Raw genomic sequence first — 13,959 nt, forward strand, 5'->3', positions numbered from 1 at the left:
TAACCCCTTGTTTCCTGCAGTGGGCTTTAGTTTGAAGTGAAATGGAGGGTGAAAGCGTTTTCCGGCTGGGAGTGTGGAGCAGCGGGGGAAGAAGCCGGCCCGGCCAGCTGCGTGCTGGGAGTTTTTTTTAAGGGTTTGGAGGATTTAGAGGAGTTTTGGTGTTGGCTAAGGGCAGTCGTAGGGATTTAGAGCTGAGCAGCTGATCATTTTAACAGTGAAGAATCTGAGTTTAAGGAGTAGATGGTAACGTTGGAGAACGTTTGGAGCTGTTCAGGATTTTACGTTGTAAGTATTTTGAGCACAAGGGAAGAAGGTTGCGTGTTAGAGGTCAAGGGTCAGGTTTACAGCTGTGTTTGTTTGCCTTAATTAAATTTGATTGGTCTGGAGTTGAATATTAGATTTGCCTCTTTTTGTTTGGACTCAACGCTCCACCAATCAATAGTTTTTTATATTGACAATGGCTCAAATCACCAACTCCGCTGCTCCACGGAGCCTGTTAGCCTCTTTTAGCTCCTAGTTTTGATTTCCTGTCTGGTTCAGTCTCAGAGTTTGTCTGCAGACAGACTCAGTTAGAGACCAGCTGCAGAACTTAGTGCAGCATTCAGCAGCTGAAGAGACAGATGTTTCCCTCAGGAGGTGGAGGAGACCAAAGACAGAGCTAACAGAGAAGACTGGACTTCAATCATCAGGTGACACAAACACGACTCTGCAGGAAGGACCAGCGGTGCTTTGAAGAGAGTTCATTGATAACGTGACAATGTTCCAGATCAGTGACATCACTGTACGGTGTTTGGGTATCTTATAAACCTTCACACTCATAGATCTGTGACTGGATTTTGTTTGTTCATTCATGTGAACCCTTCTCTCCTCTGCAGGTCGTGGCGCCACTAGACAACAGAAAAGGATGTGGATCGAAGCAGACTGAATGGAAAGCCGTCAACGCACTAAAACACTGAGGCCTTCATCCTCCGTCAGCGGGGGCTCACAACTTTGCTTCAGAATACAACTTTTCACCTGAACCTGTGCAACAAGACGACCTCGCTGATCCAAAATGGCTGCTGTCAGCTTGCTGTTGCTGCTGGCGGTGACGGCCGCCTGCAGCGGGAGTCTGGTTGTGGTGAACTCGGGGGTGGAGGTCTCCAGGGGCCGCTCGGTGTTCATCACAGAGAAGGAGCTGAAGATCGTCGTGGACCCGACTGCAGACTGTAAGGTGGAGGTGGTGATGAACGAACCCGTCACTCAGAGAGTGGGGAGGCTGACTCCGCAGGTGAGGACACACCTGTGCTGTTAAAATGATCCAGCAGTCAGCTGACACTGGTGTTACTGGTGTTACTGGTGTTTCTGGTTCTGCGTTGTTTGCAGGTGTTTGACTGCAGCTTCCTAGAGGACGAGGTGAAGTACGTCCACAATGGCAGTCCTCAGCTGGACGAGGACACGGTGATGCTGAGAGTCTACAGGTCAGTTAGCAACAGTGACGTGTTAGCATTAGTAGCAGTAATACTAGCAGTGGCAGGAGTAGTACAGTAGTAGTACAGTAGTACAGCAGCAGTGGTTGTAGTGGTTTGCAGTTACTCTTTCCAACTATGTTGTGGAGAAAATATGAGATTGAATTTGTAAAAATGACACTTCAACTCAGCCAAAAGACTCTTTTCACGTTCTGTATCTGTGTGGAGGTTCACGTCCTCGGACACGCTGGTGGAGACGGTGGTTCTGCCGGTGCGGGTGGTGGACTCGGGGTCTGGTGTGGTGGAGCTGGGCAGCGCCCCGCTGGTGGTTCCTCAGTTCTATGGTTTATCTAACGCCATCGACGGCTCCGTCCTGAACATCCGGACCTCAGCAGACCTGATCTGCACCGTCAGACTGATGACCTCCGACACCAGTGTCCCCGCTCTGGGTCAGCTGGTGAGGGAGGAGGACTCCACACAGAGGAAGGGTACGTCACAACTGGACAGATCACACTGGAACTAGGTCTATGTAATTTAATGGCTTTTAAAGGCCACAAACAAAAGATACTGGTTGCTGATTGGCTGAATAAATGTTTTATTTGAAAATCATTTAATCATTTAAAACATTCTGTCTAATTTGTTGAAACGATATACAACATAAATAGATGTAACCGCTCACCATTGGCTCACAATTAAAGTCTCAGAGTTTCCCTGAAATAATGATGAAGATGATAATAACGGTAAACTTTATTTTCAGACTCTAAACACAGTTACAAAAGACTTTACAGTGAAACAACAAAGCTAAACAGAGACGCAGTGAAATGTGAAAATATGAAGATAAGAAGAAAAAAAACATTTAAACAAAAGCTAAATACACGCAGAAACATGTTTTCAATTAAAATCAATAGAAGATTATTTTAAAAAATGGAATTTGAAATATATACAATTGAAAATAGACAATACATGAAGAATAACTATAATAAAAGCCACGTTAATAAAGATCAAATATATTTAAAACAATACAAATAATTAGAAATAAAGCTGAATAATAATGTTGAAAATGTAATTTTTTTTGTATGTTTGATGTTGTACGAGTTCACATTTGAAGGTCTTCTGTTGTGTTAATCTGCTGCTGGTCTCTGTCCTCCTCGTCCTCCTCGTCCTCCTCGTCCTCCTTCAGGCAGACAGACGGCAGCTCTCTGTCCCGGGAACAAACCCTGTCTTCACGACAACAAGGAGGTTCGCTTCCTCAAAACCAGCTGCCAGGACTTCCTGAGCTCCGGTCTGAAGTACCAGCACCTCAGCCCTCCGTCACCAGAGATCGACTACATCCCCATCAGGGTGGAGCTGAGGGAGCAGGCCACCAGGGCCCTGCTGGAGGTGCGGGCTACATCCAGAAATCAAACGATTCTCCTAAAGAAAGATGTTGATATGATTGATTGATGTTATTCCAGTCCAACGTTCAGTCCACTCAGAGTGCAGTGGAGGAGGAAAACTTTCAGAGAAGGAGGTGCAGTAACGGGGGGGTGCAGTAATGCTACTCTTTAACTGAACAAAGTTGATAAACTGCAGGTTGACTCATATCCAAGTCGGATGTGGAGGTTTTCCAGGCGAGATTAGCGTCTCTGAACTTGGGAGTTTATTGGCAGTCACAAGGTGACACTTCTCAGCTCTGTGGATGTGGAAGGATGTGGAGCTTCTGCTTCAAAAATCCTCCATGTTGAAAACATTTTTTCTCTCCTTGTTAGCACCTGAACAGCGTCTTTATTACAAAGACCTGTCATTTCTAACACGTCTGATTGTCTATACTGGGGCATCACTTGCTTCAACACCACAGTTGTGGCAGTATGTGATGATTTCTACGTGTTATATGTTGTGTTAAAACATACGTGTGCCATGTCCCAAACACAAACTGGAAAACAGAAAGAAAGAGAAGCCATGTTGAACTGAGAGATGCTGTTTGGGAGAAACATGACAACTTTATCTTTTACCTTCACTTTCCCGCCCGTGTACCGCACTCCCAGACAGAGTCGGTGTGGTTGCCGGTTCTGATCCACGGTGCGATGCAGAACCAGCCGCCGCAGGCCGCCTTCATGGCCTCCTTCATCCTGGAGGTGGACCAGTTCATCCTCACCCCACTCACCACTGCCGCCCTGGACGCCAAGGACCACGAGACGCCGCAGGAGAGGCTGGTCTTTGAGGTGACCGTCCCCCCCGCGGAGGGCTACATCACCCACCTGGACGACCACACTAAGCCCATCACGTCCTTCACCTGGCTGGACCTCCACGAGATGAAGGTGGCCTACCAGCCGCCCAACAGCAGCCAATCACATCGCAGGAACTATGAGGTACTGGAGGTTATGCTAATTATGATGATGGATAAAACCAGACTTAGTAAACTTAAAAAACAGAAAACTTAGCTAACCTGAATGAAAGCGAACCGTTAGCTAATTTGATAAACTGCTAGCTTCCTCATCTCTTAAAATGCAAAGGAACCTGTTGTCACTCTCAAATATTGTTATAAGGTGGAGTTCCAGGTTATAGACGGTTCCTATATGACCAGCGCGCCCATCATGGTCCACATGTCCATCAGGACAGCTGAAACAAACGCACCCAGAGTCTCCTGGAACATGGGTACGTAAAGACGTGGCAGCAGAAGCTTTTACTAATATTAATCAATTTGCATTGTTTTATCCATAAATTATCTAACTAAGCACATAAACTTTCTCTCTGATGTCTCAGGTTTGGACCTGTTGGAGGGTCAGTCCCGACCAATCACGTGGGAGCAGCTGCAGATAGTCGACAGCGACAACATGGATGCGGTCTACCTGGTGGCTGTGGACGGACCTCTTCATGGACTTCTTAGTGTCAGAGGTGAGGTCAAAGGTCACTGGGTTTCTTCACCAGCTGAACTATAACTGACCTGCTGGAGAGGCTTGTTGTTGACATCAGCAGCTGCTGTTCTTTAACCTGTTAACATGTATTGAAGGAGGTTCTCCGTGAGTCTGACTGTCGCCTGATGACGGAGAGTAGTTAAATGGACATTTGTACGTTTATTCGAGTCCCATGACTTTAACCCAGTTTGCCTTTAAACTGATCCTCTGTGCTTCAGCCTGGGTCCTTTTATCCCGTGCTGGTATTCCGACACACTCTGCCCTGGGAATTCCCGGAGAACGTCGTCTGGCCTTTTCCGCTCTTTTTCCTCCATGTGTTGTCCATCCGCCAGGGACTGTGGTGTGGCTGGGGAAGCATATGTCTTGTGGCCCTGCATGTGTTTCCTAATCAGGTGTAAAATGGGGCCGCGGCCACCTCGCCGGGGGCTGTGGCAGCGCGGAGGCTGCCGCTGCCTCCCTCTCCGTCCACGTCTGTCCCTTCCAGCCCAGCGCGTTGGGAGACGGCCTCTTTGTCTCAAATGGGGAGCGGGACCGAGCAGATTGGAGGGACTTATGCCATTTCATGCCGCCGTGCACAGGGAGCAGATGCACTGTCCCCAAACAGGTTTTCATGCTACCAGCTAGGAGGAGGCAGTGAGGGGGGGGTGAGGTGGCAGTAGTGCAGGCGGCCCGAGGGGCTCAGGCAGGGAGTTAACCTTTCATGGCTGCTTTAGACATGTACAAACGGGGGGGGGGGGGGGGGCTCAGAGGGAACTGATTCCCTGATATTTAACATGTGATCTCTCTAATTTAGACACATTCACTAAACCGCCTCGCAGGCTTTCAGTCATCAGAGATTAAAACTCTCAAGTGTCTTCTGGCCTAAACTTCCTCCTGCTGCTTGAACCATTACAAACCATAATAAACACCTTACCTGCCAGGTGAGGAGCCCTGCAGGCTTTAGACCAGTGGGTCTTTCTGACACCTTAAAAATGTCAATGTTTGATTTTGTCCTTCATCGAATGAATTCAACTTCGAATAAGTAAACATGAGATTAGACCCGACTTTATCTTCATGCAGCAGATGCAGTTTGGAGTCTAACCAGAAGTGCAGGGTAACAAAACAGTTCTGCGTTGTCGGCAGGATTCGAACCTGTGCGGGGAGACCCCAATGGATTTCTAGTCCATCGCCTTAACCACTCGGCCACGACAACTTATGCTGCTTAAGATTTGGGTCCCTTGGGGAGATCCTGACCCCCATGTTGGGAACCACTGGTTTCAGGGTTGAGAACTGTCCAGAAAAGAAAGAAGCCCAAGAAGTCCGGCTACGAGCCGATGTAACTGTGGCTAACTACAAACACCAGCCACTGGATGTCATTCTGTGGTTTATCATTGAAGTGTTTGGGATTAAACTGTCTCATGAATCAACATGGTGTTGAACGCACATTCAAAAGACTGTTTAATCTGTGTGAAAGGCGAGTGAGTGATGACCCCGAGAGTGAATACAGGAGACCCTGACGTGTCTGTACTCAGCTACAGGGAGGTTATTGACAAGAAACGTCAACTTTTAGCAGCAAATTGAGAGGAAAATACTCTCTCTTCCTACGACCAACCATCAAAACCTGTCCAGACAAACCACATTTAACAGCCCAGTATAGTAGTTGTCCCACTCGGCAGGTTTCCACCACCCTCCCCTCCACTTTATCTCCTCACGTTGGACTCTTGTTTATCTGCCACTCTTGTTAAGAAGGAACAAAGCTGACAAAAGTTTGGCTGTGCTCTCCACACATGTATGGGCGCTGCAGGACGCAGTGAGTGGGTCCTCCGGTGGAGTTGTGTCTCTGAGGAGGACGCCGCTGACCCTCCATGCTGCGACTCGGGGGCGACGGCGCTGCAGCGCGGGGACAGTCACTGCAGGCTCGGTCCAACGCCTTCAGCCAAATGGATGGCTGCCTGTCCCGCTGCACACACACACACACACACACAGTCCTCCCATCCCATTTTTTCCTTTATGGGCCTGTTGCCCAACGCCACCTTTGGGCCCAATTACCAAGTTGTTTCCATCAGTTGGACCAGTAGCCGGTTTCCCTCGGTAAAGTTGCTAATGAGGTTCGGGCTCGCGACCGCTCGTCTCTCAATCTGTCTGCTGACCTTGCCCTTCTGTCTCTCTGGCACGCGCAGGGAGACAGGAAGCCCCCATCCTGGCAACCGGGCGGCCACCGGGAAGGACGCCATGTTTTACCCCACCGGTGTTCACAGCACAAACCCCAGCCAGCGCCTCGCGGTGCCTTCAGGCACTAAGAGAAACTTGTTATTTCCAAGTGACAATGGGAGAAAAAAACAGTGCATGTGTTGGAGACGGTAATTGAATCAAAGTGCGAAGCTTTGGCTGGAAACGGAGCCGTCCTCTGACAACAACACATGTCCGCCAGTCATGTGACGCTGAGCTGTTAGCGTTAGCATGATGTACAGTGTGAGGAAGGCCAGCCAGCAGCAGAGAGCTGACAGATGGACACGGCCTACATTTCATAAATGTGGGACAGAGAAGTTTCTCATGTTCAACTCTTCATACTGACAAACGCTCAGTTTGTATCTGAACCAATAGAATTTTTATTTTTTTTGGATTATTTTTGGGGCACTTTGCCTTTAATTGATGGTGATAGAGAGGAAAGGTGGGAGGAGGAGAGACGTGGGGGGGGGGGCACAATGGCGTCTCCAGTCCTGTAGCTCACTTGGTAGAGCAGACGTCACATGTACAAAGGCTGAGTTCTTGATGCAGCAGCCCTGGGTTCGAATCCGGCTCATAGCCCTTTGCTGCATGTCACCCCCCCTCTCTGAATCAGAATCAGAAGTACTTTATCGACCCCCAGGGGGAAATTGTACAGTACTGGTGCTCCTATTCAAGATTAGACAACAGCATAAATTTAGAAATAAAAGCTCTGTTTCTATCTCTTATTTAGAAATAAGACATAGAAAATAAAAATATACACATTTACAATATTTAAGTGAAAAATAAAAGTAAAAAATATATACAGCAATGTATATGTATGTCTATATATATATATCTGTGTATCGCCCACCTTTCCTCTCTATCTCTGTCAATTAAAGGCAAAATGACATAAATGTACTTTTAAGCTTGTTTGATTTCATTAGTTAATAATAAGAATATGGATTGATTTAGCAAATTCATGAAAAGTCACATTAAAAACATTAAAAACAAATGTTTTAAATTGAATCCATTAAAGCTCTAAATCAAAAACAATGATGATGAAATGATGATATAATCATTTCACACAATTTCACTAAAGTCAATGATATTTTAAACCCTCTGATTTAACTCAAAACTCTTGACTGTGTTTTATTTAGTTTACGTTTGAGTTTAATCACTTAATTGTGTGTGTGTGTATGTTTACATATAAAATATGAGGATTGATTTATAGTGCGAGGGCATGAAAGACTATTTGGAGGAAACAAAGCAGCGATCGTTTCATTTTGGGCTCTTCTCTGAGCTCGACAGTCTCACACACACACACACACATATATACATATATGTGTGTGTGTGTACAGTCTGATGTTTCCTGTTTCCTCAGGCGGGAAGGCCTTCATGTTTCGTGTGCGGGACCTGAGGGACGGCGTGGTCGTCTACCATCACTCCGACAGCGACACCACCCGCGACCACATCGTCTTCCGCATCAGCGACGGCCGTCACAGCATCCGCCACAAGTTCCCCATCAACATCCTGCCTAAAGACGACTCTCCGCCCTTCCTCATCAACAACGTGGCGGTGGAGGTGCAGGAGGGCGGGGCCGTGAGGCTGGAGGAGTACGTGCTGTTAGCCTCCGACCTCGACTCCAGCGACGACTACATCCTCTACCAGATGGTCTCCGGCCCCCGGGCGGGGCAGCTGGTCAGGAAGACCTCCACCCACGAGACAGGTGAGGGTGCAGCGTGTTTGATTGATTTGGGGAATAGAAAAATAAACACAAAGAATATATCTTTAAATTAGATTAATTGAATTTCATAAAATTCCAATTTTGTAAACATTAGGCCTCAATTTTGATTTAATATTTTTTCATTTCAACTACAAACTACACTTTTTTAATAATACACTGTTTAAGAGGTTTATTAGCAACAAAATCTGCTATTTTAACATTATGTGACATTTGTTATATACAAATACGTAAAAACAAAGTGGTTCTTTTTATTTGTTGTTAGAAATGGTGGCGCAGTGGTTAGCACTGCATGGGAGGTTCATGTTGAGCGAAACACTGAACCCTAAGTTGCTCCTGATGGAGACCGGCAGCTCGGGCGCCGTCGCTGTGTGAATGTGTGAGTGAGACTCAGCTGCAAAGCGCTTTGGGAAGCGTGAAGGTTGAAAACAAAACGTCTTTGTTGCACTTTGCGTCGATGCTCGTCGTCTAATGATGCAGCTGCCGGGTTGTAAATATTGACGATCTGTTTGCCGTCCATGCAGGAGTTCCAGTGGACAGTTTCCTGCAGAGAGATCTGATCCAGGGTCAGATCTACTACCAGCACTCAGGAGAGGAACAGTTTGAAGACTCCTTCGACTTCACGCTGTCTGACAGCCACCAGCCGCCCAACCTCTCCCAGACATATGTGAGTCAAAGAAATACTTCATCTGGTGACGACTGACACCTTCCTCTCAGCAGAAACTAACACTAACCCCTCTCCTCCCTGTGGATCCAGACCGTGGTGGTCCACGTTTTCCCGGTGAAGGACCAGCTGCCGGTGGAAGTCTCCGGCAGCGTTCGCTCTCTGACGGTGAAGGAGACGGAGGTGGTTTACGTCACTCCGGCTCACCTCCACTTCACTGACCGAGAGCATCCAGACGCAGACCTGACCTACGTCATCACGCGGCCCTGCTTCGGCCCACTGCGTCCTGGGTAAGGACTGATAGGTCCAGGGTGTGTTTAGCCTAGCTTAGCACGAGAAACTGCAACCTGGCTCAATCAAAAGCAAGAAAATAAAGCTTCCAACTCTGACACTTTTATTCTGTGCTGTGGAGAAGACACAAGGATTGATCCTGAAATCAAACTGAACCTCCTGTTTATTCTTTTAACGTTCAGGCTGATGGATGCAGGACGTCTCTTCTACACAGACAGCACCAACAGCATGAAGAGGGACCACATGGTGCCGGTGTTAAAGTCCTTCACACAGGTTTGAATGACAGCATGATGTGCTCTGCTGTATCCACTCCTACCATGAGTTTAATGAAGATTATATCTCTAAATAAATAATAAAATAATAAACAATGATCAGATGACTGACAAAACAGTTGATCAGCAGGTGGAGTTTGTGCACTTGAAGATGTTCTTATTAAATATTTTACTGCATTCCAGGGATCCTAGGTAGGCATATTAAAGAGTTTTGTGTTGCTTCGGTATTTAGAAGTGTTAAATCAAAGGCAGCGGGACCTGCTGTAGACTATTGAAGACGTCTCAGTTCTGGTGTGAGTTGTTGAGGTCTCGCGGGCTCACGTGGCTGTTTGAGAAGAGGCAAAGTGTCTTCAGGACGCTACATCAAATCACTGTAGCACTTCTATGTGTCCTGTGATCTGGTGAATCTTCAGACATACCGCATAGTTGCCACAGTCTTTGGGGTGTCAAAGAAAAGTACTTGAATAAATACACTTAACTCCTCCCTCCTGTGCTCTCCCAGCATGCAGTGAACCACATGAAAGTGGCCTTCATGCCTCCTGTGGAGGACATCGGCCCGGAGCCGCTGTTCGTCCAGTTCGTCTTCTCCGTCGGCGACCACCATGGCGGCGCCGTCGCCGGCCTCCTCTTCAACATCACCGTCACCCCCGTGGACGACCAGGCACCAGAGGTCAGAGGTCAAACAGAGACTTCCTGCTCTTGATGTTGGTGGTTTTGATGCCACATGAGGTTGTGTAGTAGAAAACATGACATGACATTTGAAGATCCAGATTTGGTGGTTGACCCCTGGTGTGGTTGTCAGGCTTTCACCAACTTGCTGCGGGTGGAGGAGGGTGGAGGGGCCTTTGTGACCGAGGAGCACCTCCTGGTTCGGGACCGGGACAGCCGGGAGGAGGTACTGAGGGTGGAGGTTCAGAGGACGGCTCGTCACGGCCGGCTGGAGCTGCAGGGCCGAACGCTGCTGCAGGGAGACAGATTCAGCCTGCAGGACCTGAGAGGACTCCGACTCAGGTGAGACGCAGTGTGTGGGTGGTGCACCTGTTAGTGTTACACTTCATGGAGGTTTAAAGTTCCTCTTTAAGGTGGGGGTTAGGGGCTGGGGAGTGTTGGTGTCCTCCTCCACATCACTTGTTTAGATGACGGGATTAAACAGTGTCCTCTCCAGTGTCCCACAGACTCTGGACAACATGACAATCAGATCCAGGTTTTGATAGAACTCAACAGTCCAACAGCTCTCCAGCAACACTGATGTAATACAAGACACATGTTTGCTGGATCGCTGGAGGTCAAAGCTGTGTGAATATTACAGAGAGCGAACAGAAGGTCAGTGGTTACACACTGCAGACATGGAAACGCTGACCCACATGATTCCTCTGTAAACCTTTTTGACTGGAGGCCTGTGCTTCGGAAGTGGCTGTTTAACTGTAGGTGTTTGAGTGCGGTTGGTCCCTGTGTCAGTTTGAACCCACAGATCTTTTGAAACTTGACGTGCAGCCTCAGAACTGAATCACAGGAAGTCATTTTGGAACCTAAAAAAGTGGCATCGCTCAATGATTGTATTTCTTCAAAGGTTAGTTACACCGTGTTCGACAAATGATGGTGCCTCGAGGGTCTAAAGGTAGAATGTGTATTTTCATATTGAAGCTGAACACACCTGATTTAGCTGCAGCAGCTGACCTTGCTAGCTTGCAGCTAACTAGGTGTGCTGGTAAACCCACTGACCTACTGTATATACATGGGATTGTTCAAAATGCAACTCCTTCAAATTCTCAAACAGGAAATGAAGCATTTCTGCTCACTTGGTCAGCTGATGTATTTGTTTAAATCATTCCCACCTCTGAGAGACATTCATCAAACTGAAGCTACATTTTGAACTCGACCTTCTTCCGACTGATGGAGTGTGACGGCTCTTCGTGTCGCAGGTACATCCACGACGACTCTGAGACGACGGAGGATGAAGTCCATCTGAAGGTGACGGACGGTCTGAACTCAGCAGACGTCGTCCTGCTGCTGCAGGTGAGTTTCAGATTCATCGTCGGTCAACATCAGAGTTTATATCTGAAGAGCACACCAAGAATTTTAAAGACTGTGTTGAACTTTGATTTGGATATTTGGTTTATTGTTTTGGTTTTAAACCTTTCTTGTAGTTCATTTCATTGGACCTGGCAACATCACTATGTTATGATAAAGTATTTGGATAGTTGCTGAATTCTGGTGCACTCGAAGGCTTGTGATGTGAAAAAAGCTGCAGGAAATATTTATACTTTTGAGATTCATTTCTTTAATTGTGTTATGTTATGTGGACTTTATAAGGATATGAATGAGCCAGTTTTGTTCTCAGCAGTTTATTAATCTGTAACACGTGAACATTGTATGTTGTTGCTTTTTATACATATTTATACACATAAACCTATTTCTTCCTGCAGCATGTTGACATTAAATGTCTTGCAGCCTTCCTTTTTAAATGTAGCCCCCCCCCGGCTATTATTTGAGACTTAATGGTCTGTGACCTGCTGTCCTCAGGTCCTGCCGATGAACGATGAACCTCCCCAGCTGGGTGGAGGTCTGCGAGGGGAGCTGAGCTGCGAGGAGGGGGGGCAGGTCCAGGTAACGGTGGACTACCTGTCGGCCACAGACCGGGACAGCGATGACTCCAGACTGACCTACATGCTGGCCCGGAGTCCAGGCAGAGGGGAGCTGCAGAGAGCTGGACTGACCGTGGACAAGTTCTCCCAGCAGGACCTGCTGCAGGGACACGTCTACTACGTCCACACCGGTGAGGAGGCATCATGGGAGACCACGCTGGATCATGACATTGCTCATTTCTTATACGGGAATGTATCATTACTGGGGAGGTCCAATAGTGTTGTTCTATACAGTGTTATACCAAGGAGGTCCGACCCCGCGACACATCTCATCTTGGGATCAATGTTGTCAGTAAATGGCTCCAAACAATAGCAACAGCTATGAAATATATTGCATTTTTGGTGTGAAACCACACTGACAATAACAATATTTCACGTTTTAACAAAACTGAACATGAAAATGTTCCTGCTACTTCACATTAAAAGCTTTTCATTGGCCACCAGTTGAAGGCTCGTCAGCAGAACTTTGTTAGCGGTGCAGTTGATCAATAAAAATGTGTCAACAAGATATGGACATATTTAGTCAGCTGACTGCAGGGAGGAACAGTACGAACAGAAGACCTGGAGACCTGTGAGGACCGCCTGCAGCTCTTCTTCTTCTGTGAATCCTTTTTGTGTTTCTGTGTTTGTGTTCAGGAGGAGAGATCGGCCCCGAGCCGGTGTTTGACACCGTCACCCTCATCATCTCTGACGGCGAGGCTGGAGGGGCAGACGGCTGTTGCCACGGAGATGCCCCGCCCCCACCCGTGCCTCTCCACGGCACACTTCCTGTATACGACCTCAACATCACCGTTCTTCCCGTCAACAACAAAGTCCCCACCGTCACTCTGGGTGAGATGCCTCTTTCTTCCCTCTGAGGAGGTCGAGAAACACCCGACAGGTCAAACACGTGACCAACAGTTAACTTAAAAAACACTGAATTTAGTGCTTAAAGTCAGCGACGTTAGCTATAAACATGGTTTCATGCGACCTCTGAAGTGAAGGAGGGCTTGTCAGCTGCAGCAGATAGAAAGCACAAAGGACGAGTTGAGCTTAAAATTAAATTCATCATCTTTAAGTGGTTTATCCATCCATCTGTTTTTGACGCTTGTCTGAGTCCGTGTCGTCTTAATTTAATTAATTACACCATCAGGAATTATTGTTACCTACTGCAGGGAGTCCTGAAGTCAACGTGCTATAATAAGAACTCGTTGTAGGTCACATCGTCCCTCCTGGTTTCCCTTCATACTTTCATACTTGGGCCACTTTGACCTTGAAACGCGTCTTAAAAGTCATTTTATTAATAAAAAGGTCTTAAATGTAACCAGTAATGAACATGAATCTAAAGACATTTTCCTCCTCAGCTGCAGTTCGAACAGAGACACGTCTCAATAAGTGTGTGTGTGTGTGTGTGTGTGTGTGTGTGTGAGAGAGTGTGTGTGTGTGTGTGTGTGTGTGTCGTCTTCACTGCTGACAATCCTCTTAATGCAGCGAAGCAGCTCCGACCTCAACGACACGCCGTCACCTATCAGTCCAACACACACTCTGTACTGGGAGGGGGGAGCTAGCACACACCACACTTATTCTCACACACACACACACACACACACACACACACACACACACACACCCTCTCCTGGGGAGGATGATAGTTCTCGCCGGAGTCGGAGCCAAGAAGAGGGATTGGAGAAGCTCTGTGGTTATCAATGGAGACCAGTGACCACTGGGACACACACTGGGATGACTGGGAGATGGGGTGTGTGTGTGTGTGTGTGTGTGTGTGTGTGTGTGTGTGAGAGAGAGAGATAGTCTCAGCCCTCATAAATAAAGAGAGACATTAC

General features: G+C 47.3%; 1 protein-coding gene and 1 non-coding gene across 2 annotated transcripts in view; one reads left to right on the forward strand and one right to left on the reverse strand.

The window, feature by feature from the left end:
* The first annotated feature begins 1,051 nt into the window (after positions 1 to 1,051).
* The window catches only part of frem1b (Fras1 related extracellular matrix 1b), a 32,090-nt gene continuing 19,182 nt past the window's right edge, over positions 1,052 to 13,959 (forward strand). The window contains exons 1-16 of the mRNA XM_070908651.1: positions 1,052 to 1,267; positions 1,363 to 1,457; positions 1,674 to 1,933; positions 2,626 to 2,825; positions 3,470 to 3,793; positions 3,971 to 4,079; positions 4,188 to 4,319; positions 7,908 to 8,252; positions 8,792 to 8,934; positions 9,025 to 9,221; positions 9,405 to 9,495; positions 9,997 to 10,164; positions 10,297 to 10,505; positions 11,417 to 11,510; positions 12,018 to 12,270; positions 12,776 to 12,970. Coding sequence (XP_070764752.1) covers positions 1,052 to 1,267; positions 1,363 to 1,457; positions 1,674 to 1,933; positions 2,626 to 2,825; positions 3,470 to 3,793; positions 3,971 to 4,079; positions 4,188 to 4,319; positions 7,908 to 8,252; positions 8,792 to 8,934; positions 9,025 to 9,221; positions 9,405 to 9,495; positions 9,997 to 10,164; positions 10,297 to 10,505; positions 11,417 to 11,510; positions 12,018 to 12,270; positions 12,776 to 12,970 — 3,031 coding nt within the window. The remainder of the gene's footprint in view (positions 1,268 to 1,362; positions 1,458 to 1,673; positions 1,934 to 2,625; positions 2,826 to 3,469; positions 3,794 to 3,970; positions 4,080 to 4,187; positions 4,320 to 7,907; positions 8,253 to 8,791; positions 8,935 to 9,024; positions 9,222 to 9,404; positions 9,496 to 9,996; positions 10,165 to 10,296; positions 10,506 to 11,416; positions 11,511 to 12,017; positions 12,271 to 12,775; positions 12,971 to 13,959) is intronic.
* trnas-aga (transfer RNA serine (anticodon AGA)) lies at positions 5,450 to 5,531 on the reverse strand. The gene has a single exon. It is a non-coding gene; the product is annotated as a tRNA-Ser (tRNA).

Source organism: Enoplosus armatus, chromosome 7 (genome assembly GCF_043641665.1).
Source record: "Enoplosus armatus isolate fEnoArm2 chromosome 7, fEnoArm2.hap1, whole genome shotgun sequence".
Lineage (NCBI taxonomy): Eukaryota > Metazoa > Chordata > Actinopteri > Centrarchiformes > Enoplosidae > Enoplosus > Enoplosus armatus.